The sequence below is a fragment of the Nasonia vitripennis genome (genome assembly GCF_009193385.2).
Source record: "Nasonia vitripennis strain AsymCx chromosome 1 unlocalized genomic scaffold, Nvit_psr_1.1 chr1_random0009, whole genome shotgun sequence".
NCBI lineage: Eukaryota > Metazoa > Arthropoda > Insecta > Hymenoptera > Pteromalidae > Nasonia > Nasonia vitripennis.
In genome coordinates, this window is record NW_022279596.1 from 897,589 (window position 1) to 925,144 (window position 27,556).

Here is a 27,556-nt window from a genome sequence, read left to right on the forward strand (position 1 = left end):
GGTAACCGAGCCGAGAGCAGCTGAACTGAGCAGTATACACAATGGCTGCGACGGCAGTGTTGTCCTATACGCTGCGCGGCGAAAAAGAGAAAGAGAGGGAGAGAAAAGGACAGTGCAGCGAAGAAGTGCAGCTTTCTGCGCGTATGGAGGATTTAAGTGGCGGTGAATTGCGCTATTGTGCCGCACGGTTCTTAAAGTTTGTTCGCCTCGTGCACTGTCCGCAGCGATAAATAACGACGACGGATTTTTCTGAAAAATTTGATGCATTGCTCGTCTCTCTCTCTCTCTCTCTCTCTCTCTCTCTCTCTCTCTCTCTCTCTCTCTCTCTATTGCGGCCGGAGATTTATTCTTAAACTCCGCGTGTCATCAACGCCTGAAAAAGGAAACATTCACGGACGTCGAGATGGCGAACAAACAAACCCGTTATCCGCTCGCGATTGCATCTGGAAATCGAGTAAAAAGCGTAGACGGCGGGAAAAAATTAAATCGAAAGCATCGGTGCAGCAGTTAACGAAAAAAAAAGAAAAAATACCGACGCACTCGAGGAGAGCGGCAGCGCGAAACAACAAAGCGAGCGGAGAAAATAAAGCGTTAGAAAACCAGTGGCGCGCGGCCCTGATAAAAGCAGAGGGAGATGAAAGGGAAACGAGCGAGTGCGTGAGCGCAAGAGGGGGCGTTCTCGCGCTTTTATATTCGACTGTCCGTCGTCTCCTCTGATGTTTCTCCTGGCGTCGATTCGCCGTCCTTATAGCCTTGAACGCCGTTTCTGCGCTTTCGCGAATACAAAGATTGGCTTTTTTCGCCGCAGGAAAGAGCAGAGACACCAGCGGCGATGGGAACGTCCGAAAACTTTGCGATATGCGCCCGTGATGTACGGGCTCGCGCGCCGCTGCTTGATAAACACGACACGCGTTAAAAACTTTCGAGGAACATCGAATCGCGACCGGCTGGCTTAGGGATCTTTCGCGATGAATACTGATGCGATGCAGGCTGCATGCGAACTTTGGTGAGATGTGTGTGTCTTTTTTCCAGACTTTCTAGACTGCTCAGATTAATGCGGCCTAATGGGAAGACGGCTCGCAAATACGCTGTGCAAAATTCATTCGGGAGCTGCGGTCAATTCAATTTAACCGTAATTGCGCGCTTTAATGCGCGGCGTTCTCACGTACCGCTCAGTGCTTCATCCTAAAAACTCAAACAAAGTACCCCTAAAAATATCCTCCCGGCAGCTCTCTGGAGCCTCGCTTAGCATATAAGAAAACGAGAGCGTTAAAGTGCTCAGCACCTATAAATCTGTCGAGGGCCAACCCTTCGCCCTTGAACCTCGGGATCAATAAGTACGCCGGCTCCCCTCCCAGAGCTCCTCCGTATCGCATCGGTTCAGCTGCAATATGAATAAGAAGCCTCGCAGAGGTCACGTTCTCCGAAAATCTCGAAACTGCAGCCGTGCACGGTTTTTTTCCGGAAAATCGCCGTGTTCTGCTGTATATAGGTATACACGCGCAGCATAGTACGAGGGAAGGTGAGGCACGTGTCCGCGCATAATTCGCCGCTGCAACGACGTCACGCAAGCAAGCAGCCCCCGGGGAGCGACGCGGCGGACGTTTCCACGCCCCGCGCGGCGGCGGTACGTGTCGGGCACGTGTCAAATTTTTATCTTGCCGAGCGGGCTTTCATGAGAGTGAAAAATGGGGTCGCTTCTCGCGCATGATTCGCCCGGGCGCGTTTTCCGCACGCTATATCCGCTTGTGTGTTTAGGATTTTCCTGATGGCTTTGGATATTCATGAACGAGGTTGTAAATGACTGCGAGAAATATATGAGGGGTTGTAACAGAGAGACGTTGTTTATTTACGCCGCAGCTAGTCGATCGTGGAATCCAATCAACTCACGGCATCGGCACTAATTATTTAGAAGGCTGTCGACCCATTTCCCCGTCTTATTATTACGTAATGAGCATAATTATGCATTCGAGCGAGAGATAAGGGAAATTAATCAGGCTTATGTGCATCTGCGTGACGGGGTCAGCCGCGTAACTCTCACTCCCATTGTGCGCCGGGTCCCGACGCCGTGACACAAATTCGAAAATAAGAGCTCCGGGGCTCGCTTTCTTGACCAACACGGTAGGATTATCCCTCGCATCAGTTTGGATTTTTGTTTTTATTTGAAGTTATGCTGGCGCGAGTGTTGCGCACGTGTCATTTTCGTTTCGTAGCTCACGGTTCGCGTGTCAGATTGTGTGGCTCAATAGAATTGTATTCTTTACGCATTTGCACAAAAGTGACAAACGCATAAAGAGCTCGCGACTGATCAATAGAATCAAGGACTTTCATAACAATAATTATACGGAGAAAGGCGAGCGCAAACAGAGGGAGGGTCCGACAGCGTAAATCCCCGCAAATCGATGCAAGCGAAGTAATTTCAAAGGTAAACAATGAAGCCCCGTGTGTCGCTATTCCAGTCAAAGTGCCTCACCAGCCTGCCTGTAACAATGTCTATACATGCGCGCGCGTGTGCGTGGGCCACAAGGCACACACGCGTACGGAAAAACAGGGCATGCGATGCGCGGGCGTATAGAGAATAACGCAAACAGAGCTCGAAAGAGGGAGAGTACCAAGAGGGGGATGAGCGAGCATAATTGAAAAATCAAGGAGACCGCGGAGTGTTTGCTTTATTATACAGCGGGGCACATCAAAATCGTATGAGGAATTCGCGAGCGCGCAATAAGGCAGGCTTAACGATACGAAACGATGAAAAAGAGGAAATAAAGCGGCATTGTCTTGGAGGCTGGTAAGCCACAAGGAGGCATACAAATGATCGGAGCCCTCTGTCTTCGAGAAACATGTACGCGAAGGAATACGAGACAGAAGGTGCAACCTGGACTAGCAGGCTCGACGAAAGCCGGAGGGTGCAAGAAAAAGGCGGCGCCGCGCCTCGGAGATTAAAAATACGCTCGTGTGCGAAGGTGTCAAGGCGCGCGTGGGCGAGCTCGCATGAAAAACACGCGATATGCGCGCACTCTCTGGCGTCTTTTATCCCCGCAGCTAGCGCACGTGTTTATTCATTTCTCGGGATGGCTCGCGCTCGTCGAAGAGATTATACATGCAGCTGCTCGCGCGCAGCCCGTGGACCTTTTTATTTGTTCGCGTTCATTATGCATGCGTTATTTTGTTCGGCGCTTATAATGCATTCATTGCTCGAGTCACGCGGGAACTCAATTAACTCTGGTGCCGTCTTTGTACGCGTTCGATGGTAAATTCGATTGTATGAATCTCCATGTAGGAAAAAGTGTGATCTGTAACGGGGCGTTCACTCGTATACGAGTTCTTCGAGCACACATGCTCCGTGACCATGAACTTCTCGTGCGCGGAACGGAAGCCGAGGGATCGCGCGAGTAAATATTAACCGTCTCGGCGCTGTATACAGATAAATCGCTCTTTTATCTTCCGTCAAAGTCGATAAAGCCCCGCGAGCGCAGCTGTTATTTCAGGCGCGACTGAGGATATAGGTATCTGTCTTTCTCGATATCCTTATCGCGACTGCAGTATTTAATCACGCGGTTCATCCCCTTCGATTCCGAATATAAAAAAAAAAAATAATTCTCTTGGAAGGATAGCGTGTAAATTTCTCAAAGTCGTCGGTAAAGTTGCGTCACAACAGATCGTTAGAGTCTGATTTTAAAAATCGTTAACGAATGTCCGCCGAGCTCGACTGCACGAAATGAAGCGATAAATAGCCGCGGAGGTCGTCTTGCGAAGCTTCATCAATCAGGGCGGAGGCAGGATGGCTCTTAAAAAATCTGGAAAAGGAGGCGTAGCCCACTAATCTGGCACTTCCCATAGCGCTCCGACGCACGAATAGATATAAGAGCCTGGAAAGCGAGCTGCGGCCACAAACACCAACAAGCGCGATCGCATTCTCGAGGGCAGACCCTCGGCGCTCATTGTCGGAGCAGTGAAATTTACAGCCCTCGAGCGAGGAACAACGAACCCGTTGAGCTGCAGGCCGCCGGCGGTGGCGGTCGAATTGTGTCAGAGAGGCGACCGATTTTTCTCCCGTGTCTTTTTTCTCGAAGCCAATGCACTGGCGGTGCGGGGGGCAGCCCAAAGTTTTTCGACCCCGGGTCATCAGCGGACCGCACTCGACGAGAGTTCCCGCGTACGCTCGCGCTGGGAACTCGAAAGTCCCCTGGATATCTCTCTTTTTTCATCACGTCTTGGCAGCAGCAGCGAGGCTGACCCTCGTACAAGAGAGAGAGAGAGAGAGAGAGAGAGATCGTGCGCTTGTTCCTCTGCCGTCCGCGCTTGTCTTGGCGGGTGGCTCGTTTGCACGCCGGGGCTCCCGCGGTTCCGCTGATCTTTTTGATGTTGACAATCGCAGAGGCCTCACGTCTTCCTTCGAACTGCCTCGAGCTGCTTGCTTTTCCCACAACTTTGACTCGCTGCTGCCACTGCTTCATGCATTCCCAACGTATTCATAGGCCGCACCGACTTCAACATTGTGATTATGCGGATGCGCCGATGGCTCCCAATTATCCAGTCGCAGGTTTCGGGTCGACCGTGCCTGCTAATTGAATTTTATGGATCGTGCACTGGCGTTTTCTTTTTAGTACCCACCTGCACGTGTGCGAAAAATGGGGGAAAATCTTTTAGAGCTTACGCCGCCCACGAGTCTGGGAAAGCCCTTTCGTTCCCATCCTCGCGCAGACTTTTACGACTAGCTCTTTTTTCTTCCCGAGCAAACTCCTTTTTCCTTGCCCAAGTGTTTTCCGCGTTACGACGTGGCTTACGCAATTCCAGCGGGGGTGGACTTTATCATTACGGGCCAACCAGGCGCTGTCCAGAAATCTTATTTGTCAAGCGCCAGGACTCATTAAATTAACGTCCCTTTACGCGCGGACTGCGGTAGTAAATCGAATTAATATTCACGTTTTTTTTTCACGCCGTATTTTTGCTTTTCGTCGTGTTCGCACGTTCACTTTCGCTCGCCAGCAATCTTGAAACTTCTCCCTCTCCCTCTATCTCACGATAATTTTCCAGCGCGGCTTGACGCGGAGTGTAATGCACCGCGTGCAGTGCAGCCGTGAACTCGAGGGTAAATATAGCTGCCTGGTGAAATAATCCTGGATCCAGCGCGTCAGCTGTGCGCGAGGGAACGAGTCGACGACGATAATTCGCGCGAGCGCGCGAGAGAAGCTCTTAGATCACTGCTATCGTTTTCGCCGAGCGGAAATAGAGCCGAATCATGCCGGCCTTTACACTTTGCGCTGATGAGCTGTGAGATGCGGTTTTCCCTTCCTCGATAACAAAGAGAGAATCGTTATGTTCTGCGTCTGAAAATTCACAATATTTTCGTTGATCTGAACAAACACGTGAATATTAGCGTCGGACGCGCAGTCGATCGATACTGTAATAAAAACAGTAGAGCGCTATCAAACAGACACTGTTATCCCCCGAAATAGCAGTGCCATCAGAATAATACTCGGCGCGCTTCGGCGCAAAAATATTTTCGCCGACGTATCCGACATTCGTCGACGGTGCACCAGCCAGCGGCCGAAAATATTGATTCAGTCTCCGATTTCGAGCTTTTGTGACGCGCCCAGCGCCAAAATGGCAAATGCACGCGCTGCCGATATGAGCTCGATACCTATACGAGCTATAGGAGTATTATTGCAAGCTCGGGGCACGAATCTCCCTCGCGCGCCCTGGTAAATATAGTTCGCGATGCCATTCGTACAAATTTAGAATCCGGAGTTGGGCAGGAAGGGCGACGCTCGTTCACGGTTAGGGAGTCGAGTTATTCACTCTCGCTCTCGAAGAAAGCCATATACCGGAAACTCCCCCGTTTACGATCGCACGGGCGTGTGCGCCTACGCTCGATTTGTGGCGCTCATAACTGCGCGCTGGCTACTGAATCGTGGGAAAAACGCACCGCGTGCTGGACCCAATCGACGCGTATTGTGTACGTGTCGGCCATACTTTGCACTTGCTGCGCGAATATAACCTTCGGCGTTTGTTTTGTCAACGACGACAGTAAATACACTCGTAGGCGCGTTATTTACTGCTCTTCCTCCATTTTGCGCACAGCATTAACGTTTTTTTTTCCTCTGTTTGTTCAAGGTGAGTGACCCAGCATCGTTGCACAGTTTTTTGGTTTTGCCATCGACAGTAAGTTGCACAACCGACAATAATTCACCCGATTGCATACGCACAAAGCCAGGTATTCGTAACTCAAAGGGGAGCTTCAATTTTTAACTCCAAAATATGCACATGGAAACTGATCGAACGTGAAAACTTTATTATCGATCGATACAAGGTCACGTTCGCGTGTTATTGATGCATATTGGAAAATTCCAATAACTCGAAAAAGTTGCGCTCTCTCTCCGTTATCATGCAGAAAATATGGCAAAGTACTTATTTTCGCGTTCAGCACGAATTCGCTGCAGCATAAAAGCGAACGTGCGATTAACGCAACGGCACAGGCACACACCTCTCTCTCCGAATGACGAACACGATCAAGTCGCATCCAGATAACTCCAGTACGCGTACGGAAGGCCTAATCGCAGCTCTTCAGTCGCTGTATATTCAGGCGTCGTGAGCCGACGATTAGGATGCGCGGAATTAAATGCAGCGAAACGTGTGCGCTATGGAGAACAGCGCACCGCGAGTCCGCTTCGGGAGGCGGAAGCGGATGCAGCTCTACTGCTGCTGCTGCTGCTGCTGCTGGTACGGTTACAGCCGCGGCACTTTTGCCGCTAAACTTTTTGTCTCCCGCGAGCGCTCGGGGTATCTGGCCGGCGAAAAAGAGAGGCGAGAGAAGCTCGCCTCTCGGCAACTACGTGATCCGATTTTTTCATGCCCAGCTACTCGCGCGATATTCCTACTATAGTCGTGGAAGGGATTTTCTCCGGCGAGCAGGGACCGAAAGAGCCAAGTTATTTATTCACACGCATCGATGCTTTTATAGCTCGCGTGTAATAAGAAGGCAAATTTTATCGTCGAGTATATTCGTTTGCCATCAAAACAGAAGGCAGTTTCATGAAGCGAATCTACCTTTGAGATAAAATACGACCATACTGCCAGTTTTTACTAGCGTAGCAAATTTTCTGATAAAATATTGACTGTGGCAGTCGATCAGTCGCGCTAAGAAAATATCACACCGATCGCCGCAGGAATTTACTGAAGCAATAAAATTTTCCGGCGCAGATCAATTGAGAAAAGTGTGTATACGTCGAATAATGTCTGAAAAAGGAAGATAAAAAGTGAAGAAACATATCGTGCAACTCTCGCGAAGCAAGGCGAGCGCTATACAGACGCTTGTCGTGGTCGCGCGTGCAAGTCCTTTTTATCGAGGAAATATGTCACAATACGGTAGCGGTATCCTGTTTTCGCATTGCATTAGTCGCCCCATACACAGCGCGCCGGTTACTAGCCGTGGATACTCACTTGTTATTTGCGCCTCTGAAAACTGTAATGTTCGCCGCAAACCCTGATCTATATTTTACGTTTTAAAAACGCTCAATTGCAAAGTTGTATGGTTTTTTACAACGCGTTTTCAGTGTTTGGATTTTCTTTTCGGAGCAAGCTCATGATTCTTTGTTCGAATCTTTTATTTGCAGTTGAGCAACGCATTGCCATCGATTATCTTAAAACTTTGATGCTTCTTAAGGCATTTTTCTTCAAACATAATAGAAACTCACTGTATAGAGCCACTGCTTTTATCGGGGGCCTTTTGGAAAAACCTCCGCCTCGACGCCGTCTTTCAATCCTGACAAGAGAGTACGGCGGTGTCGACGTCTCATTAGCGTCTATAGCAAGAGATAGCCGTGAGAGAACGTTCCGGCCGCTGTGTAGCTTATCATCAAGCCATAATTGAAAGGAGCTTCTTATCTTCCAGTAGCCGACGCTGTTTATAAAACATCATGCATTATCTAGTGGTTCATTGTAGAGAACCGAGCGATCATTATTTATGTCCTGATTCGCCAGGGTTTTGCATGCGATAACGTGAATGTGATTCTGAAGCGAGCAGTTGTTATTTATTGCAATTGAATAATGACAAATCGTACGCTGCAATTAAATGAAGATGCAATGTAACGCAGCGATCAGAGATGAGACGAGAGATAGGGATAAGATGTTCGATTCGAGGAGATATAGGTTTGCACTGAAACGAAATCTGCTGGAGTGGCCCGTCTATCGAGAGTCACATCTAGGTTAACTTGGCAATCGGGCCATTTGCTTGAATCCGGTTCTGCGCTCGACACACAAGATACCCCGCGAGCATAAACATTTCATTCACCAATTCGGAAATGGACTGCCGCATCGTTGCGATCAATTCTTGAGTGCCAGCCAAGTAAATTTCTGTGTGCGCGTATCCCATATATACTGTGTCAGCGATGCTACTCTCGTCAGCAGTGAATGCACGCTTTTCTTGATTTTTACGACTCATCGCATTTATCCGCTCCATTTGTATTCGCTGCCACTCTCGGCGTGGATCATTTTCGTTTCCCGCTGCAAAAACAGTTATCGCGAATTACGTTATTGTTCTGACGGAAAAAATAACGACCCATGTATTTGGCAAATCCCCCCCCCCCCTCGCGGAACGTAACCTATTTTCAAATATTTACTCTAGTGAAAAATAGGACAACAGCTAGCCTCGAACAATACGTGAAAAGTGATATGCATTAGGGAGGGCGGGGGAGAGAAATTCCCTTGCCCTAAATAGAAAAGCAGGCATGTTTGCTTTGCCTTGGGGGATGAGCGCAGTCCGCCGGCCTTCCCTTTGTCGTCGCCGAGACATCATATCGCGCGGCATCGATCGAGCGGGAAAATCAAAGGAGAGGCGCATTAATCGTGTTTTGACGTCGATTGTTCGTCGAGGGTCCTCTCCTACACGTAGCCTCCTCTCCCTCCGCCGAGTTTCGGGGGCTGCTCGAGTCGATGCCATCTAATTCGTTTTTTCCGGCCGACGGAAACGTCAGTTCGGCGCGTCAGATGAATGGCCGCGCAAACGAGCTGATAAGAGCGATCGCGCCAGCGGCGGAATTCAAAGCGTGTGTGTGCGAGTACGTCCTCGAATCCCACGTCGCGGCTATAGAGCGGACGCGCGATGACCTCGCCGGCACCAGCGGCTCATCGGAAGGAAGGAAATCATCGACCCAATTTTTTCGTTATCGGCTAATAAAAGTTGGCTTTACGACGGTTTTACCAATTTTTTACGCGCTACCGTGCGCCGCTGCTGGGTTCGCTATTACTCTTTTTATGCCGCTCTCGTGAACAAATCGGAAGTCGTAATGCGTGCAAGGCGTCGATAAGGTTTTACGACGACTGCAAAGTTTCAACGGCGTTGCTCGGATTTGTTGGGGCATTGCTCAGATCTGTTTGGAAATGTTGAAAAAAGTAAGATACGAATCAACAAGAGAAAGTTTTTGAAATATACAGAAACGATCTTGTTACGATCAGTTTTTAAAAATTTCTAATCCTGTGTATATTTATAGCTATCGTGAGGCGCCCCATTAATAATGGTTTAATTTTCGTCGTGGAAGTTCAGTGCGAGCGCGATTATACCTACAGCGAAGATAATGCGGGCAAGTAGGTGTATACGCGGCAGAAAATTTACTGCCACCGGCAGATTGAACTCCAAAGCGAATTAATACTCTGAAATAATTAGCCCTGAAATATTGTGCGTTAAACGGAGCCGAAAATTTACGAGGGGGAAATTCGGCTTCGAAAGTTGGCTCGCTATACACTGTGCAGTGCGCGCAATTAAGGGGAGAGCGAAAGGCGCGAAGCTCCGGCTTATCGAGATTGCATCCCGCGAACACCTGCATGTCTCTAGTGAAGCGTCGGATGAAGCTATAGCCACGGACGAAGTAAGCTTCTGCCGGCGCGTCTGGTTAATGAACTTCCGCGAACTGCAAGCCGATCGCTGCTCAGTGTCACTGCAATTTCCCAGGAAAGCGTACACTAGTCGTCCATCGCCCTGGGGAATAATGGCGCTCATGTTCACGGACGGGCACCCAACGATAACTCCATTTTCTCGTCTTTTATATTTTCGAAGACTATATCTCGTTATCCGTCGCTCACTGCAGTGCCGATCCCTGCACCTACATCGGAAAAACTCGGCGAGTTCATCAAAAGCGCGGAAATGCGCGGCGAAAGCGGGGCCGTAGAGGGATTGGCTGCCGGAGGTGATAAGCCGGGTCGCACCGCACAGTGGAGTATTATGGTGTGCACAGCATCAGCAGATGCAGCCCGTCGGGCGGCCAATGCAGCAGCCCCTGCGGGTACACCAGTTCACACAGTCAAAGGGAGCGCAGTGTGTACGCAGGGAGAGGTGAGCTGCCGCGCGCGCACGCACGAGTGGATTCCAGTGCGGCACCTGAGCGAAATCTAGCTCTCGCGGGGGGTTCACTCAGCCCCTGGCACGGGCGTGGAAGGCTTACGCGTAAACATACACACACACGTGAGCGAGTCTCTCGCTTTTTTCACCGAGCCCTTTTCCACTCGCTGTTAATTATAATAATTATTAAACGAGCGCGACCGAAACCATTTCACGCGGTCTCTGAATACAAAACGCGTCGCACCGATAATCCGAGCTTTTCGATGCCGCGTCTACTTTGCGTGATTATTGCGCTCGGGGTAAAAGTCCTGCGGCGGAATCGATAGCGTGGCGAATGAAATTAAAGCGGTAGCCCGCCAGGATTTGAGATTCAAATTCGTCGTGTCGTGCGTTCACGCACTGTTTCAGACCGCATGGATTTAGTTACCCGCTTAATTATCTGCCGAGAGAACGCGTTTCTCCTCGCTTTTTCTAATGAAATTAAAATTGTTAATTCGATAGAATCAAATCCCGATCTCGGCGATTCGTCATCGAAATTGACGCACAAGAGAAACTCGAAAATCGGAAAATCAGCGCGCTCTCGACAGGAACGAGTTCCGTAGCTTCTCTGGCGCCGGCGACCGCATCAATTATCATACGCGCGCAGAGTCCGCGAATTCGTACAACTCGCTTATAGTGTCGCATATTTTCCGGCGCTGCGACCCTGCTGTTTACGGACGCGTTACAACAACAATTTGTTAAACTCGATAAAATTATACGAGGGTGAGGGAAGGAGAGAGCGGAAGCGCGAGCGCAGGTGTGCGGCGGAGCCCGATGCGTGTACACAGTACCATACACACTGCAGAAGAGAGAAAAAGAGCCCTTCTCCCTCTCGACAAGCTTCTCCGCTCCTCTCTCTCTCCCGCGGAAAAGGTCCCGCTGCTTCTTCTTTGTCGCTGTCTTTCTCTCTCCTGCGGGAGCCGGTCGCTCAGCCTGGAATCAATAGCCGCGCATGCGCCGCACCCATACGGGCCGGCTGCACACGACAGGAGGGAACCGAGGCAGGGAGGGAGGAGAGAGACGGAGTACCGGCTCCACGTTGATGCGGAGCAGCATCCAGTGCTCGGCTCGCTGCGCTACTCGCTGCTCCACCGGCCCGAGCGGTCTGCACGTTGTGTTCCTCTTTCGCCGCCGTTTTCCACAAACACCCGGTTTGCCTCCGAAAGTTCCGAGCTGTGCGTTGGTTCGCGAAAAAGTGTACGTATACCAGTGCGCGCTGTCGTAAAAAAGTGATTGTTTACGTTAGCCCCGTACACTTCCAGCAGTCTGCTAGCGCAGTAGAAAGCGACGAGTTACAAAACCGGGCGCAAAAAGCAAAAAGGATAGAAACGTACACAAATACACGGAGGGAGAGAGTGCGCGCGTGTTTGCCGGAAGCGCGGCGCAGTGCCATCCATCAGCGGAGTCGCGTTAAAAGCACATCCCCGCGCGCGTGCGAGGGCAGGACCGCCAATGGGAGAAGTGCAAGTACGCCGGCGCTCCGTTTCCGCGGCTCGCTGCTAGGCGATGCATCTGCGTCCGGTGCCCCGAGCCAGAAGTAGCAGCGGGAATAAGAATGAGAGCGCGAGCGGAAGACCGTGTCGCTGCTAACTTTTCGGAGCGCTGAGAGAGAAGGAGCCCCGACACCGAGCGATGGACCGACTTTTCCGCTGGAAGAGCCACAAGGCGATGGAGGACGTGAGTACATTACGCGACAAGAAATCTCAAAGAGCCGGACGCAAACGAGTCTCGCTTGCTCCCGGTCTTTTTTCGGGGGGGGGGGGGGACTTCTGCTCGCGCGTTTCCGCTTTTTGTCAGGTGAGCACGCGCCGGCGGTTCGTTAAAAAAACTTAATTACGCGTGTGCGAAAGCAATCTGCCGGAAGCTCAAGAGTTTGAGTGCTCGCTTTTATAGCCCCGCGAATCGATCGAGACGCGGTCCAGTGATGAATCCGCTCTCCAGCATAATCGCGGTAATATATATTTAATTATTCGCACGCTGCGCGAGGGAGAGACGGGGGGATTGACGTCGCCGCGCATTACTCAAATTGCGTCGTCCTTAGGCGCGCGATTAAAGGCGTCTTTCATTCGAGCCCTGGACTTCAAACAGACTAGATTGCCGTTTTATTGCCAACGGAACTGGTTTTATCTCCCCGCGAACCCCAGCGTAGACAGTGCGCGCAATTTACACGATTCGCTCCTTCGTTTCTTTACAGTATATTCTTGCGTAACTTTATGAATATCGCTACATACTGCGATAATCAAGAGTTTTGCGCTCATAGAGTGACATAAATCATCGGCGGGTAATAACCACTTATTTCGGAAAGAGATATATAGAACGAGGAAGTGCGCAATGAGGAAATTCATCTTAATACAGCGCGTGCTCGAGAGCCACATTATCTCATACCTGTGCACCCATCTCGCGCTGATGCTGCGATTATTCGCGCGAGAGCCAGCGCTTTATTGAAATACAAATTGAAAATAGAGAAGTACCCGGATTGAAGCCAACTGGAATTGCGTTCGCTCGGCGCGTCAACGCGTCGCGAGCATAAACGTGAAAAATGCACGGCATCCCGCGTGTCGGAATAGCAAACTGTCATTCAAGCCGCGAAATTTCACTCGGCGGGAGAGACATCGATATTGTCGCACCGTGGTACTCTTCCATCTCTTAATCAGAGACCATGCAGCTTCGCACGGGATGACGCGACTTTGCCAAGAGCCGCACAGCCTGTTCCACAAGGGCTCTCGTGTCCTCGCCTTCGCGTCAGCGCCGGGAAATCTCTCGATTTTTAAGGGCTCCGCGCGCTCACGAGTCTCTTCCATCGGCGCTGTTTTATGTTCCTCGGACAGACGAGCCCGTCGAGTTTACGCGTTTTTCCGGCACGGAATGATGATTTGAAAAAAAAAAACACTTTCGGCAAATTGGAAGAAGAACCAGAGGCACTCCATTAGAGGGGCGGAAGATAGAAAAATGGCCTTTAAAGTAACAGCGCTGCTCCCTTTTAATCTCTCCCATTACCAGCGAGCCTTTTTGCCAGGCGCTTGGCTGAAAAATTGCTCCAGTTTCAGGTGCGAGAAAAGCTCGCGTTAAAGCGCTGCAGGAGTATCTATGTATAGAGGGCGAAAAAGAGGAAGAGACGAGAGCGCGAGGCAGGAAAAAAGGAACGAGCTAAAAGAGACGTGCCGGCGCTCGCACGTTCTACTCGACGAAAACAAATATATACCCTGCACTGCCGGAGAAAAGAGCAGCGAAGTTTAAACTTGCCCCGGAGAGCCGCGGAATGAAAAATGTAAGCTCTCCTGGCCGCAAAACTGTATCGCGCGCTCTCTGCTCTCTCGCTAGACGAGCTACCGCAGTGCCGTGGAAAAAGAAATTAGAGCGACGAGAACGGAGGAGGTGCTAGCTCTCGGGGCTCGGGAAGAAAGCTCGGAAGGCTGGAGGAGAAAGGGGACACAAAGAGTGAAGTTGATGCGCTTTCGCGGGAGCGAAAGACGCGACGACTCCACTCTGGCTCGGGGCTATGAGCGTCCGCGTGCGCTGGGGATTCAATTAGTTTGCCGGAGCTCTTAAGTAGTTCAGAAATAGAAGCTTCGGATATCTTCCGGACTATTTTCGGAGCGCGGCCAGACATCAATTTTTCCGAAAATACGCGCTGCACTAATCATCCGCCGAAAACTGTGGGGGCGCAGCAATTATGTCGAAAATCAAAACAAGTGGACGCGGCTAATGAGCAGTGCCCGTAAAAAGTACGCGGAAAAGCCGAGCAACCTTGCGGAGTTTTTTCTACCCCCGATCAAAGAGCCGCGCGCAACTGGAGCGTGAACTGCAGCAAGAAGTCCGCCGTGTCCGCGTATCATAAGCGACAATGGAAAGTGGGTAGGGATGGAGCGACATCTACTTTCACGCTTCTATCTTTCCGCGAGGAAGCTGCGCGCACTCGTGGACGGAAATTTAAATATACACGCACGCGCGTGCGAGTGACTCGAGTTACAGGAAGAGACGGCTTATCCTCTCGAATCTAATTGTTGGGCCTGCTGGCCTAGTACTGCGCGCAGTCCATGTTGTAGCTCCACACTCTCACACGCAGGCCATACCGGTTCTCTCCTTCTTTCCTCCGCGCACAAGCCGGATAATTACAATGCACCGCGAAGAGCTCGAACGGCGCAGCTTCCTCAGCACGATTCCGGCTCGCGCGTACAATATAATATCCTCCGCGCATACTATACCTTCCGCGAGTGAGTGCTGAATTATGGGAAAAATTTTCCGCGTGATTTATCGCTAATTGAAATCGGAAACTGCAGTGTGCGTGCGGAGCGTTCGTAATTATAAACCGTCTCGCGCGCGGCGCGCGATTATACGGAGACAATGCCGCTCGATTTTTGAAAAACGTCCTTTGTTACGCGAGAGCTGAATCGTCGCTGCGCTTGTAACGGTATACGAGGCTAATTTATTCGCCCGCTTCTGCCGCCGGGCTAAATAATGCGAAACACTATCGTTTTTGATGTCTATATCCTTTGGTAATGCAAATTTACGCTTATATTCGCCGGACCTTTCAAAATGTAAATAACAGCTGACCGAGAGGGGGCTATTTGAATACAAAGTATAACACGGAGAAGCAACTTTCGGGATGATTACCGTGCGTGCAGTTTTACGGACGATCTACTTATATTCATATTTACATAGCCGCACGCGCGCGCGGCCGATAAATCACGCAGCTCTCGACCTATTCCCTCCTGCTCTTACAATGCAACGCTTTCACGAGGGATTTTCATAGCGACACAATAATTAGCCGCGTGTGTGCGGCGCGCAAGTCATTCACCTCCTGCGCGCCAAATTTATATTTATCTCGAGGGCCGGCGAGTGACGCGCGATAAATTTCTAGCGCGCACAAACGACGCCATATAGCTCGTATACATCGACTATGTACTGCTATGGAGGGCTCTGTCGTTTTTCAGCGTGCACTTTTTAAGCTCAAATAAGGCATTTATTATTGGAGCACGCGCGACGAGCGAGAATAAACTTCCATCGCACGGGAGCTTTCTTGTCGGCAATGCGATGCAGGTATACACGGCGGCCGCAAAGTCGTCGCTTGATTAAACGCCGGGCGAGAGTCAGGGCACGCTCGGCCGAGCCGCTGCTCGCCGGCATTACTTACGGCTAATGGCTCAAAAGCCGGAAGCCCGCGAGAGAGCTGCAGCACGAGCCCTGAGTGAGCAATGCGCGCTGGTCAGCTGCTGCGGGATTTTCAAATTTTCCGAACATTTTGGTACCTATATTTGTTGGGGTCGCTTAACTTTTTTCATCCTTCAGCCTTCATTAATTTTAATCGAAAATTAAAACTATATGTATTGGAAAGTTGATGTACAGCTCGATCAAACGTCGATCAAGCAGGGAAAAAATCTTGTTCTGAGCTTGCTGACTGGCGAGGGAAATGATCAAAAGCGTCGCTCTGCGGAAATTGGTTGCGCAGCTTGCAATCGTTTTTCAGAGCAGAACACTAATTCGGAATCTCTCGAAAGCTCTTTAGAATAAAAAAGCTTGCGTTCAATTAATTATTTCGTGTGCAGTGTATCCCGTGCTAACAGAGCTTTCAAAATCTTGTTTCAGAGTCTCAACAATGTAAGCTCGGCAACCCTGAGGCCGTACAACCCAGACATCAACACACCCAGGATCGATAGCTATAGAATTTCCATGGCTAACCTCGAGGGTAAGCACAAGCTCAATCTTCTTCTATACATATAGCTACACGCCTCGCGCTCGCTCCGCTAATCCTTACAAATTCGTCTTATCCGCTCGCGCTTTTTTTAATTTTTCAACTCGATCCTACGTGTACCCAAAGCGAAGGATTGGCAGGCGCAGCGCAGAGTCTGCGACGGAAAAAGCTTCAATTTATCTTGGAACTCGAGAGCCAGTGACCTACTTTCCTGCGACGCGTTCTTGCAACCCCCTCGTAAACGAAACTTCCGGGCTGATGACTCGCCAGCGCACGAACTTCTGACGGATCTCGCCGTGGCAGTCGCCAAGAGAATGCGCGCAGCGATTTCAGCCTCGCCTTTTTGCCTGATGTATATAGCATCGACTGCCTTTCTGCGCGCCAGCGTTTATTTTCTTCCTTTCTCTCGACTGCGCCGCCGCTGCCGCTCACTTCTCTCTCAGCGACAGTCATTTCCTGCAATATCGCGAGGAAAACTCTATACAGTTCTCATAAAGTATTCAGGATTTTCACGAAGAATTCTGGCTCTAAGGCAAAGTTTGCCCTTTTCGCGAACAAAGTAGAAGCCCCGAAAACTCATGCCGAGCGTTTCTTTGCAGGAGCTAGATGAACATTTTTAACTACGCTTTTTTACTCGCAAAAAAGTTGGATAACAGTATAATCAGCGATCGCACCGACGAGAAAAAATGTGCGCATAACGTGACTTACAAAGAACGTCGAAATTTCGTTTTGTGTTTGATCACTCGCTCGGTGACCCGGACGCGCGCATCAATGACAGCACAAAGCGAAAATATTCGTCCGTTACGCGCAGTTAACCATGCGCTTTTGTCCGTATACAGCTATATGCGACGGGACGGGTGGCAAGAGAAAAAGGGGGATGAGCCTGGTGCGCGCGTTTTGATCAGCTCGATTTTTCTCAGCCCCGCGATCGAGGATGCACTCCCCACTTGTCGAACTCCCGAAATGCGATTCATTGTTCCCGCGCGCCGCGCGTTCATTGCGCGCACGATCCGACACAGCCATACATTCTCACCCCAGTGTAATGATTCTTCACGCTCGCTCGTGCAGCGAGACAAATCTGGGTTAGCGAGCTATCGAAAGCTCGTAACGTGAAATTGATTGTGTTTGCTCAAGTCATTGTGTACGATATGTAATACGCGAAGCGCCGCAGTTCAATAGTCGTAGAATACGTTGCAAAGTGTACAGTTATTGAACCGCAGCGAAGCGTTGCGCGCAATGTTCGATCGCCGCCGGCTATCGGATTACCTCGAGAGAAAGTAAAGCTCGGCCGAGTAGAGCCAACTTGCGGCCGACGCTCGCCTATCTCGCGAATCTTGACGGAAATCGTGCAAAAATCGCCCACACGTAGCATGCGCTCCGCGAAATGAGCAGCGACATCTCACCCGTGCATGCGGAGAAAGTCGCGCGCGGAGTTTTTCACCGGCTTATTAGCTGCATAATAAGGAGCAGAGCCCGAGAAAAATGAGCGAGTCGCGTCGGTGAAGCGAAGCGAATCGGCCTCGAGCTTCAGACAAACGCGCAGTCGATATTCGCTTATCTCGCATCTTTGATAGTATATACGCGCTGCTGCAGCGCTCGGGGGCGGCAGTCGCGGAAAAATGCCCGCGCGCTCGGGTTTCACGTTCTATCGCCGGACTTATGCTCGCTCGCCGCGGTGCCCGTTGCCATTGCGCGCGCTCTCTGTATGCGCTTCGTATACTAGATTATCCCGGCCGTGGCTTCGTGACCTCTTCCTCCGTCTTTGTGCCTTGGTCCGTTACCCCGCCTGTTTTGCTCTTTCTCCGATCGCTGCGTTTGCCGTGACTTTGCTGTCGATCTCTGTGCGTGTGCGGTATGCGCCGCCGGAGGCTGCGTTTTGACTCTTTGTCCCGATTCGCACGACTCCTCCGGGCGATATCTCACGCGTACAGTTTCCCTTTTCGAATCGGACTATGCGCTTTTGTGAGCGGCGCGTGCCAAACTTTGACGAAAGCTCGCCGCCTTCAACGTAGTTGCGCGTTGCGCGCTTTTTCATCTCGCTGGAGCTGTAAAGTTTGTTGGAAAAAATATCGCTGTCATTTTCCAAGGGTATATGGAACAAATATTAACTTCTGTAATAGAATGACTGGCGTCATCGAATATACCTCTCGAGCCATGACTTGCACTTCGATTTCAGTAGACGGATGATATTATTTGTTAAGTCGTTACTGCGTCTCAATGTAACAACGAAATTGAAATTGATACGTCGGAAAAAAATATCGATTGTCATCGCGGGCAAACACTCGAGGCGAATCAAATCAAGCTTACGGTCGGAGACCCCAGGTTATTAAGAAACTTGGAAAAAGCTCTCGAGAGCTTTTGCGGCCCCGTGTTTTTTTCTTCCACTTATAACAACAAAATCCGACCCCACAGCCGATACGCGGAGACTCCTCCACGACTGTTTACCCAAAGTCCAAAGCGAAAGCCCTGGCTTTCGGCAATCAGTGTCTTCCAAGACTGCCCGCGTCAACCAACTCTCCCACCCCCACTTCAGCGCGTGTTCGTCACCCACAAACTGCTTCCCAGTGCACACTCGTGCCGCCCTTTTTCTTCCTGTCCGAGATTGGGCCATCGACTACGTCGGCGGCCCTAATCAGCCGCGAGAGCTGCGCGCGCAAAGAGACGTGGGAAACACGGCGCCCAGACACTCCTTTGCCGGCTCCGCATCACGACCCACTATGTACAGGCTGTGTGTGTACGTGAACTCGCCGATGTACGCGCGCATTGTGTGTATACGTGTGTGTGTGTGTGTGTGTGTGTGTGTGTGTGTGTATAACGAACGAGCTCATAAGCCTGAACTTTGTCCAACTTTCTCGCGCTGCTTATCGCCCTTAGAGAAATCTTTCGAAAGTTGATATTCCGATTCCGCAGACTCGCCTAGTCCGTATTGATTGTTAATTGATGGGCTGCACGTCGCATCCAGGCAGCTGTCCCGAGCAATTGATGGGATAATGCGACATTATTGCCGGTTCTCGTTAATATTGAACTTGAATGTGATACTTTACTTTTCACGGCAGTCCTCGGCAAATCGATGCTCCCCGTGCCTAACGCGATTACGATCTTGATTGCGATATACGCGCTTGCGCAATCTGCGCGTGGATAAATTAGACTGTCCCGTTGATTAATCGCGGCTCATTGTTGCTGCTACTCGCGAATCGAGTCGGCCATAGCAAAAACTTGCCTATAATAACGCCCGTTCGTTCATCTCCTCGATCAATTATCAATCGTAACGAGCGTGTTAGGCAGGAGAGATGAGCGCGGCGCGCGCGTGAGACGGGATTATTGCTCCGGTCTCGCGGATCTCCAGTAGCGGAACGTCGACTATTACACGTCCGCGTGTTCGTCGAAGCAGCAGCGGCGGCAGCGTCGTGTGCAAGCGAGAATCAATTAGATTGCAGCTATCGGACGCGCGAGAGATAGCCCGCCCCGCCGTCGTCTATGGCAAGCGAGGGAGAGAGAGAGAGAGAGAGAGAGAGAGAGAGAGAGAGAGAGAGAGAGAGAGAGAGAGAGAGAGAGAGAGAGAGAGAGTAAACCGAGCTGCAGCAGACAGCAGATACGGAGGAGAGGCAGGCGAGGAACGCAGACACCGTGCGCGCACAGCTATCTCTTTGTTCCTCCGTTAGATGTCTCGTCCGTGCGCGGACGTCTTGCCACGTTATTTTCGCAAAGTCTCGCAGCTGCAGCGCGAGATAGTCTGTCTGCCTCCATACACTCGAAAGCGAGTTTCTGTACTGCCTACTCCTGCAGCAACTTCCCGTGTCCCGGCCGCACGAGTCTGCGACGTAGGTGTGCGCCGTACGCGCGCAGCGGTCGGCCGCATTTAATTATAATTTATCCGGCCGGCTAGCGTTTGATTATTTTAATGGACTTTCGTATTACGCGGACGCGACGTGAGCTCCCGTCGCCTCCGCGCGTGTGCGCGATGATGGAATGGACATGTTTTAGCACTGCGTTGATTGCCCGCGAGACGTGGATGGGAAATCAGAATTCGAATGTTCCGTCAATATTGGCTCAGCGCGATGACAATCGCGTCCATCACGATAATTAGCCAATTAGGCTATCGCGGCAATGCAGCGGCGTAATCGAACCACTGCGCGAGCGGAGAAAATTGGAAAACCTGGGAAAATTATCCTCGCGCGGCTGCGAGCACTTCTTCCGTCCGGCGAGTGTATTACACGCCGCCTATGCACCAAGTCTGCAGGACCGCGGCTGATAAGCTCGCTCGGCTCCTCGAATTCCACGGCTTATTACGCGAGTTACTACGAGTTGACCGAACAACTCGCCGGTCGGGAACTACTTGAGCGGCTCGTCGTCGTCGAGGAGCCCCTGGAGTTGCTACGAACCCATGCGGAGTTTGCCGCGCGCGCAATTATGATAATGCCCGGCAGCTTTTGTATGTATAGCGGAGTTCTCGCCGATCGTTAGCGAGTTCGAAACACGAACGGAAATGCGGAGCGCAAGCGCCCGAGATAGCCGTATTCTATATTGGGCTCCGCACCGGTCGCGGCGCGAGTCGAACTTTCAGGAGCCCCGGTGAGAGTTGCTTAATCTCGACTTTGCGTGCATTGCAACGACTTTAAACGAGTTTCCCACCGCTTTTCTTTCATTGTGCGCGCACATTCGTCTAACGCTACGGCGGCTCTTGCGAGATTATGTTTCTGCAGCGCGATAGGCTCGATAACAGTCTTCGATGTAAAGTCGTCTAATCCTCCTTCCCCAGGACTATTTTTATCGCCGCGGGCAGAAGTCGAGAAGTCTTCTTTTGACACTGCGAGGCGCGCGAGAAATTCGAAAATACATCCCCTCGATCGAGGGAGCGAGCGACATCTGAGTGACAGACAAAGACAGGCGCTCTCGATGAGGATCCCAAGTTTTTACGCGCGTATCGCGAGCGCGGCACTTGACTGCACTTCGCTATGCGTGTATGCGTACTATATAGTATATGTGTACGTGGACCACATAACTCTCCCATCGGGACGACGCCGAGCGCCGCGTGGGAACGCCGCGATAATTTTGCGCTTTGCTCCCGTCCCACGACGCCAACAGTCGATTAGGTGCGAGAGCAGCGCTCCGAAACTAACTCCGCACTCGAGCCTACAGCGCTCCTCTTTATGCGCGACGGCGCGGAGCCGGCCGCCGCTTTCATCTGCTTAAAACGTTCAATTTGCGCGCGTTGTTAAGTGTTTTAACGCTTGTAAAAAGGTCGCGTGATTTGCCGCTGCTGGGACGAAAGCGAGAGGCGACTGTGCGGCTTTCTAATTCGATCATGATTCGACGTGCGCGAGTCGTTTGACTGTCTCGCGAATTGAAAATCCCGCGCTCGGTTTTACTCCCTGATCGAGGGATGCGGCCCGTGTTCCACAGGTTGTCTCCTGGCAAGGGGCTCTACGACGACGGTGACCCTTTATGTACTCGCGTAAATTACGGGTTTTACGAGAATCGAGAGGCGGCGGCGCAAGGCGGCGGCCGCAAGCGAGCGAGCGAGAGATACGCGCGCACTTACTCGACCGTAAAACGCCGTGGCGTCCTCCTATATACGGTCTCCCGAGAGCATGTTGTAGGTGTTGTTACATACTTAAGTCGAGCGAGCGATAAATTCCGAGATTTTTGGGCTCGCGTCTCCTGCCTTTTTCCCGCGCGTATACATGCAGGAGTTATAGGTCTGCGCGCTTCTTGCCAGAACTTACTCTCCCGGGGAAATATATACCCTGCGGAATATAAGGGCAATTAGATTTCTGGTTTCGAGACGATAAAACTCCGTGCCGCTTGTTTGCAGCAGGAAATGCTGACTTTATTTCTTTTTTATTGCACAAATAAAGTAGAGTAAAAACTCGAAGTATCGCGCGAGATCACTTGCAGATTTTTTAAATTGAAAATTCCCTCGATCCGCCGTACAAAAGTTCTCAGGCCGTAACGAAAGCGAGGTCGAGAAGAAAGAAAAATCACTTTTTTCAAGGTTGAATCATCGGGCTGCTGCGCGCGATTATGCCGAGTATTTTAGTGAGTGAGAGGCGGCGGCACTTAATCGGCCGATGCCTCGCTCTCGGATGAAATTGATGGATAGGAAGAGTTGATTCCGTTTATGATAGGTGCGGATGGATCGATATCCCGTCAGATGCACACGTGAAATATGACCAATTCTGTGTACGCATAAAGATATTGAGAGAGAGAGAGAGAGAGAGAGAGAGAGAGAGAGAGAGAGAGAGAGAGTCTGCGTGATTTTGAAATATCGCAGGGGAGAAACTTCGCAGTGCCGTGGGAATATTTACTGCTGTTCTTCGAAACTCTTTTGTTGTCGGGAGTGATTCGGTAAAAAGTAAATATATACGTTGCGTAACGGCGAAACGGCGTATTATCAAATTCGAAGTTTTTAAATATAGCTGAGTTGATAAGATCGCCGAGCCGATTAGTTCGGCGATAGACATGCATACTCGAATCAATTTTAAAGAGAAAGTCAGCCTGGCCCGCCGATAAACAAAGGCCCGTCTCTTTAGATTCCGAATAGGAGTAAAGTGTATATTGGTATACATTATCTTATAATAACGAACCGGCAAAGGTATTGCCGCATACCAGAAGCAAACCGCCGTAATGTCCATCTTGCGTACCAGAATTCACTTCCCGCAGTGAAAAAGGAAAATTACCCTGACCTCTTTCTCTTCGCAACCTATCATTCCCCGTCGATAGCGCCACTTTCTGCCATCACTGGATAAAACGAGATTATTCGCTTCTTATTTTGTACAATAATAATAACCAAAAGGCGCAGGTTCGCGAAAAGCGCGACAAAGACCACTGCAGTAGCGTTTCCCGTCGTAAAAGCTTCGTCACCGGCGCGACTATAATTAGCGGGGCGATTTTTCTTCGCGGGTCACCGCGGAATGTCGTCGGCGAGGATTCAAGCGCAGTATAGCATCGCGAGAGGCGCCGGGCTACGCGCGAGTAATTGGCGCGCAGGTCTCTCTCGGCATCGCGTGTACTGCGAGGGCGCTGCTAATTAAGTAATTAAACCGTTCGTTCTAGACCACAGCCAACGACGACTGCAGCGGCTCTGCAGCTGCGAAAATTATGATAATGCGGCCGAATTCCTTCGCCGAGTTGTACACACTTTATCCGATCGATTGAAGTTTTCGTCCAGCATCAGATTGCTCTCAATTTTCCTCGGCACAATAACGCGATTTTCGACACAAGCATCGTTTCCCATTAACTGCCGACAAACATAATTTTTCCAGTGCCACTGCGCAAAGGAAGCGCGCGCACAATGGCCAACGCGACCTCAATTAATATTGCGCAACCTCTTGGCTGCATCATCCCTCGAGAGGGAGAGAGGGAGAGAGAGAAAGAGAGAGAGAGAGAGAGAGAGAGAGAGAGAGAGAGAGAGAGAGAGAGAGAGAGAGAGAGAGAGAGATGCTAAAACAAAGCGAACAGCATTAATATAAAGCGCGCGGAAGAAAGCTCGAGCATTGTAAAAAGTAAAACGCGCGCACAAAGCTCGACGCACTTCTCCTCCTCTCGCTGCGCGTTTCTGGCTCCACAGAGTGCGTCAAAAGATTTCTTTCCCCTCGTTCATCTCAATGTTCCGCTCGTTAAAATTCGTTCTCTCCGCGGCACGGCCTTTTTCACTCAAATCGCCAGGCGAGCTAGCTGCCTTTTCATTGTAGCGCCTCCCGCTCGTTCGGCTAACGGCCTCTAATTAAACCTGATCGTGAATTATCGGTGCTCTCGGAGAGCGCGTGCACGCGCGCAAAAGACAGCGTCGTCTAGCCATCAGTGCCAGCAGCTCTCTCGTGCATCGCCTACTCTACGCGTCGCGACTGTAAAACAAACTGGCGCGAGAGCCGAGCGTTCGTCTAACAGGCACTTTTACCCTGCGTCGATTGCCGGCTTCAAAGCGAGCTCCTCTTCCTCTTCCTCTATTTGTCTCCATTAACTTTCTCTGCTCTGTTTTCACTACGCAAAGAGCGTAGTTTTTCCCTCCATCTTTCTTTTTTTTTTATTAACTGATTATATGCATCCGTGAATTTTCGTGAACAAAATGTTGACGTGTATTAAAACGAGAAAGTAAAGTATCGCTTTATATTTCCGCTGATCGCACTCACATTTTACCCGTTAGCACGAAGTGACGGGCGTTTGCGTAATATTAAACCGAACTTCTGAATTTCACATTTATCAGCGTTACATAAAGCCTGATAGCTTCAACTAGTACGAATTCCCGTAGAATTTTCGGTTCGTCTTTCTGGATATACTAGTTTATATAATAGTTTTGTTGAAATCGTTTTCTGCGATGATAAAAATTTACTTTTATTTCATCGTTGCAATGGTCTTTTTTCTTTCTAAACGATTACAAGGACTCGGGCTCTCTCGTAAATCAAGCCGACCTCGATTAATTTTCCGTCGACTTACAACGCAGTCGTAACTGACGTTTATTATTATTATTTCCTTCCATTCAATCCGTCATTGCGAATTACGAAAAGTCATACACTTCGCGAAATTCCATAATTCCGATTTTACAATATCCGGCAATGCTTACGTTTTATTCGCATGCCTAAGAAATCGAAGCAGCTTGCAAAACAAAAACGATTATTCTCAAAGTGTCGAATAAAAACATTGATCGAAGCACATATCTTCTGCGCGAATGCGAACGCACTCGAAAATTCTAGTAATAATCACACGTTCGAACGAGGAGCGATCGCGTTTGCAAACTCGCCTTAAACTTGGACTCGTGAGAGGGAGAGACCGCGAAAGATATAGCGTCGCGGCAGTAGAGTCCGGGTGACTTTATGCAGTCATTGACATCGCGGGCGGCGAGCCAACGAGCTCTTCCCTCTCTTTCTCTCCTTCTCTCCCGCTAGCGGACGTCTGTACAGACGTACATAAGCTAAGTGTAAATGCAAATATACGCGCGCGAAATTCCCTGCTATCCGGGCGACGGCTGCGCAGAGACTCTTTGCGCGCCTATTCGACTTCGCCTCGCTGGCGCCACGATCCTCTCTCACAGAGTGTATCTCTGCCCATGTATAGACTGTTCTGCCGAACAACGCAAAATATGGCTATTCCGCGATCTGCTCTCGGCTTACTTCGCTTTTTCCTTTCTCTACTGTCCGCGCACGGCGCATGGCGGAAGCGTTGCGACTTTGATTTTTTAACAGTGTTCTACTCTGCATGAAATTAAAATGCAACTATACTTTTTGAACAAGTCCTGTGTTTTTGACTCGGCAGTTGAGTTAAGTCCGATGATTGAGAGGTTCGCTCTCGAGTTCTGGCTAATTTCATCTTCTTGCTGTGCTGAGCAATGAAACGCATCCGTGAGTTTGAGAAATTCGCGAAAGAAAAGCCATAAATTTGGAGCAACTGACGCGTCATGGGCATTTCTCGATATCAGCCTTGTACAACTGGATCCATTGTCAGATCCTCAATAGGTCCTTCTGTAATGAACAGCTGTTTTCGTGCAGAAAGTAATGATGAATTTTTGAAATCCATTCCGTGACAAGGAGCGGTCGAAAGCGCCAAAGTTTTAACAGTCTCTAATCGGAAGTACCTCGTTTCGCGCGTCGCACTTGGCCACCGACTCGAATCGCCGGCCAATTATAGCAATTCAACATTATTTTTCGAAGCCCATAAAACTGCTATATACTTTCTAAGCCCGCGATCGACTTAATGCAACATAAAATAGTATATTGTGTACCAAGGGCGTAAAGTGGTCTTTTTTAAGCCGAGTGTGGAATTTGCAGAATAATTTAAAGGCGAGGTAGCACAAGCCAAAGGTGAGTGCGTCTCCGAGCCGAAGACCAGTACTGCAAAATCCACGAGGCCAAAAAGCCCACTTAGCCCTTGGTGCACACCATATTTTGTGTAACGCGCGGACGTATTTTCGCGTTTTTTCGTGCGTGTTAAGAGGGACTGATGTGACTATTTTTTGACACGGCAACCGTGCTCTTGTCTTGTTCAAACATTATATAAGATAAATAAATAATGCAAATTTATCAAAATCAACTTTTTTTTAAATTACAACAAAAAAAAAATTGCGGGCAATAAAGACTTTTTAGCGGGCAATAAAGACTATTATTGCCCGCAAACAGCACAAATTCATTTTAGCGGGCAATAAAGGCCATTATTGTCCGCTGTTTGAATATGCGGGCAATAAAGGTTTTTATTGCCCGTTAAAATAACTTTTTTGCCCGCCGGTCAAAAAAGAGTCACTTTAGTCCCTATTAATAGGTACGAAAAACGCGAAAATCGTTCATGTGTTACATAAAATCATTTTAATCAGTCGCTAGCATGAGCAAATAAGCAGCAGTGTGTAGACGCGAGCACAGACATCCTGCTGAACCAGCAGCTAGGCATCGGGGATCGGATACTCCACATACTTTCCATACTTTTGAATAGCCAGTGATAATTATTCAACGAGAAGCGAGAACGTGCCGGAAGAAGCGAAAAAAAGTAGCACCGCTCGTGGGAAAAAGCTGCCGCACAGCCTCGCCGACTCCTTTTGCAATGAGAGATAAATATGTTCGGATAGACTAGAGGGTCCGCGCACGCACGCACACGAGCCGCTGCAGATCGGTTATGAATGTGCGCGCGTACAGGCCTAGCGCGCGATCGGAAATTGCGTCGAGCGTTTACAAGATCGATACGCCCGATAAGTGCGACACGAGAGACCCCGAGCTGCCGCGGGGAGAGGGTTAACGAACCTCCTCGGGATTACAATAACAATCGCCGCTCGTGAGAATGGCTCCACGGTGACTTCTTCTTCTTCCACTTTTTTTGCTCCGCTCTTCTCGTTCGTTGATTTTTCGAAGCGCATTTGCCATGCACGCCGCGGGTCCGCTTCCTTTGTCGCAGCCTGCCGACTCTTTTGTTGATACCCTGCGCTATACGATCGACTGCTTGGAAGTGTGGTTTCTCGGTTTCATCCCCGCGCGCTTGCCGACAAATTAACACAACGAGGACAAAGTCGCGAATTTCGCGGGAGATGGTCGTCTCAGTTTTGAAGCAAACAAAGCTAAGGCACCGGGTCAGTTTGAATTGCAAAACATGCAGTAGCCAGACGGCCAATGTAAAGCGTCTTGACCGAGTAACAAGAGCGATGACTCTGCTTGCAACGATATTTGTCGCTGCCTACTCGTCAATCAATATTATAGTCTTGCTTTCATTGCGGCGCGCTCGGCAAGACATTCAAATTATTCCTACTCTTATTTTCAAATACACGAGCCAGCTCACGCATGATGATCCGCCGTTGTTTATTGCCGCGATATTCAGCGCTGGTAACGCCGCGCGCGTAAACAATTAGAACAAAAACGATTGCGTGCTATCGACGCACAATAAATCTCGGCAGGAAAAAGCCAGGAGCGAGGGAGCGTATTATAACACTTTCTCCCGCGCGACGATCGTTTATCAGTTTTTAGCGAAACCTCTCGCGCACCTGCTGTGTAAATCGGCGCGGATGCGTCGGTGCA

General features: G+C 50.0%; 1 protein-coding gene across 7 annotated transcripts in view; it reads left to right on the top strand.

The window, feature by feature from the left end:
* The window catches only part of LOC100115969 (amyloid beta A4 precursor protein-binding family B member 1-interacting protein), a 128,731-nt gene that overhangs the window by 89,371 nt on the left and 11,804 nt on the right, over window positions 1-27,556 (top strand). For 6 of the 7 annotated variants that reach the window (XM_031933447.2, XM_032601380.1, XM_031933448.1 and 3 more), the window contains one exon: window positions 15,962-16,061. In XM_031933447.2, the coding sequence (XP_031789307.1) occupies window positions 15,962-16,061 (100 nt within the window). Of the gene's footprint in view, window positions 1-11,434; window positions 12,053-15,961; window positions 16,062-27,556 lie in introns of those variants that run through there. The other variant, XM_031933449.1, reaches the window with a different exon arrangement.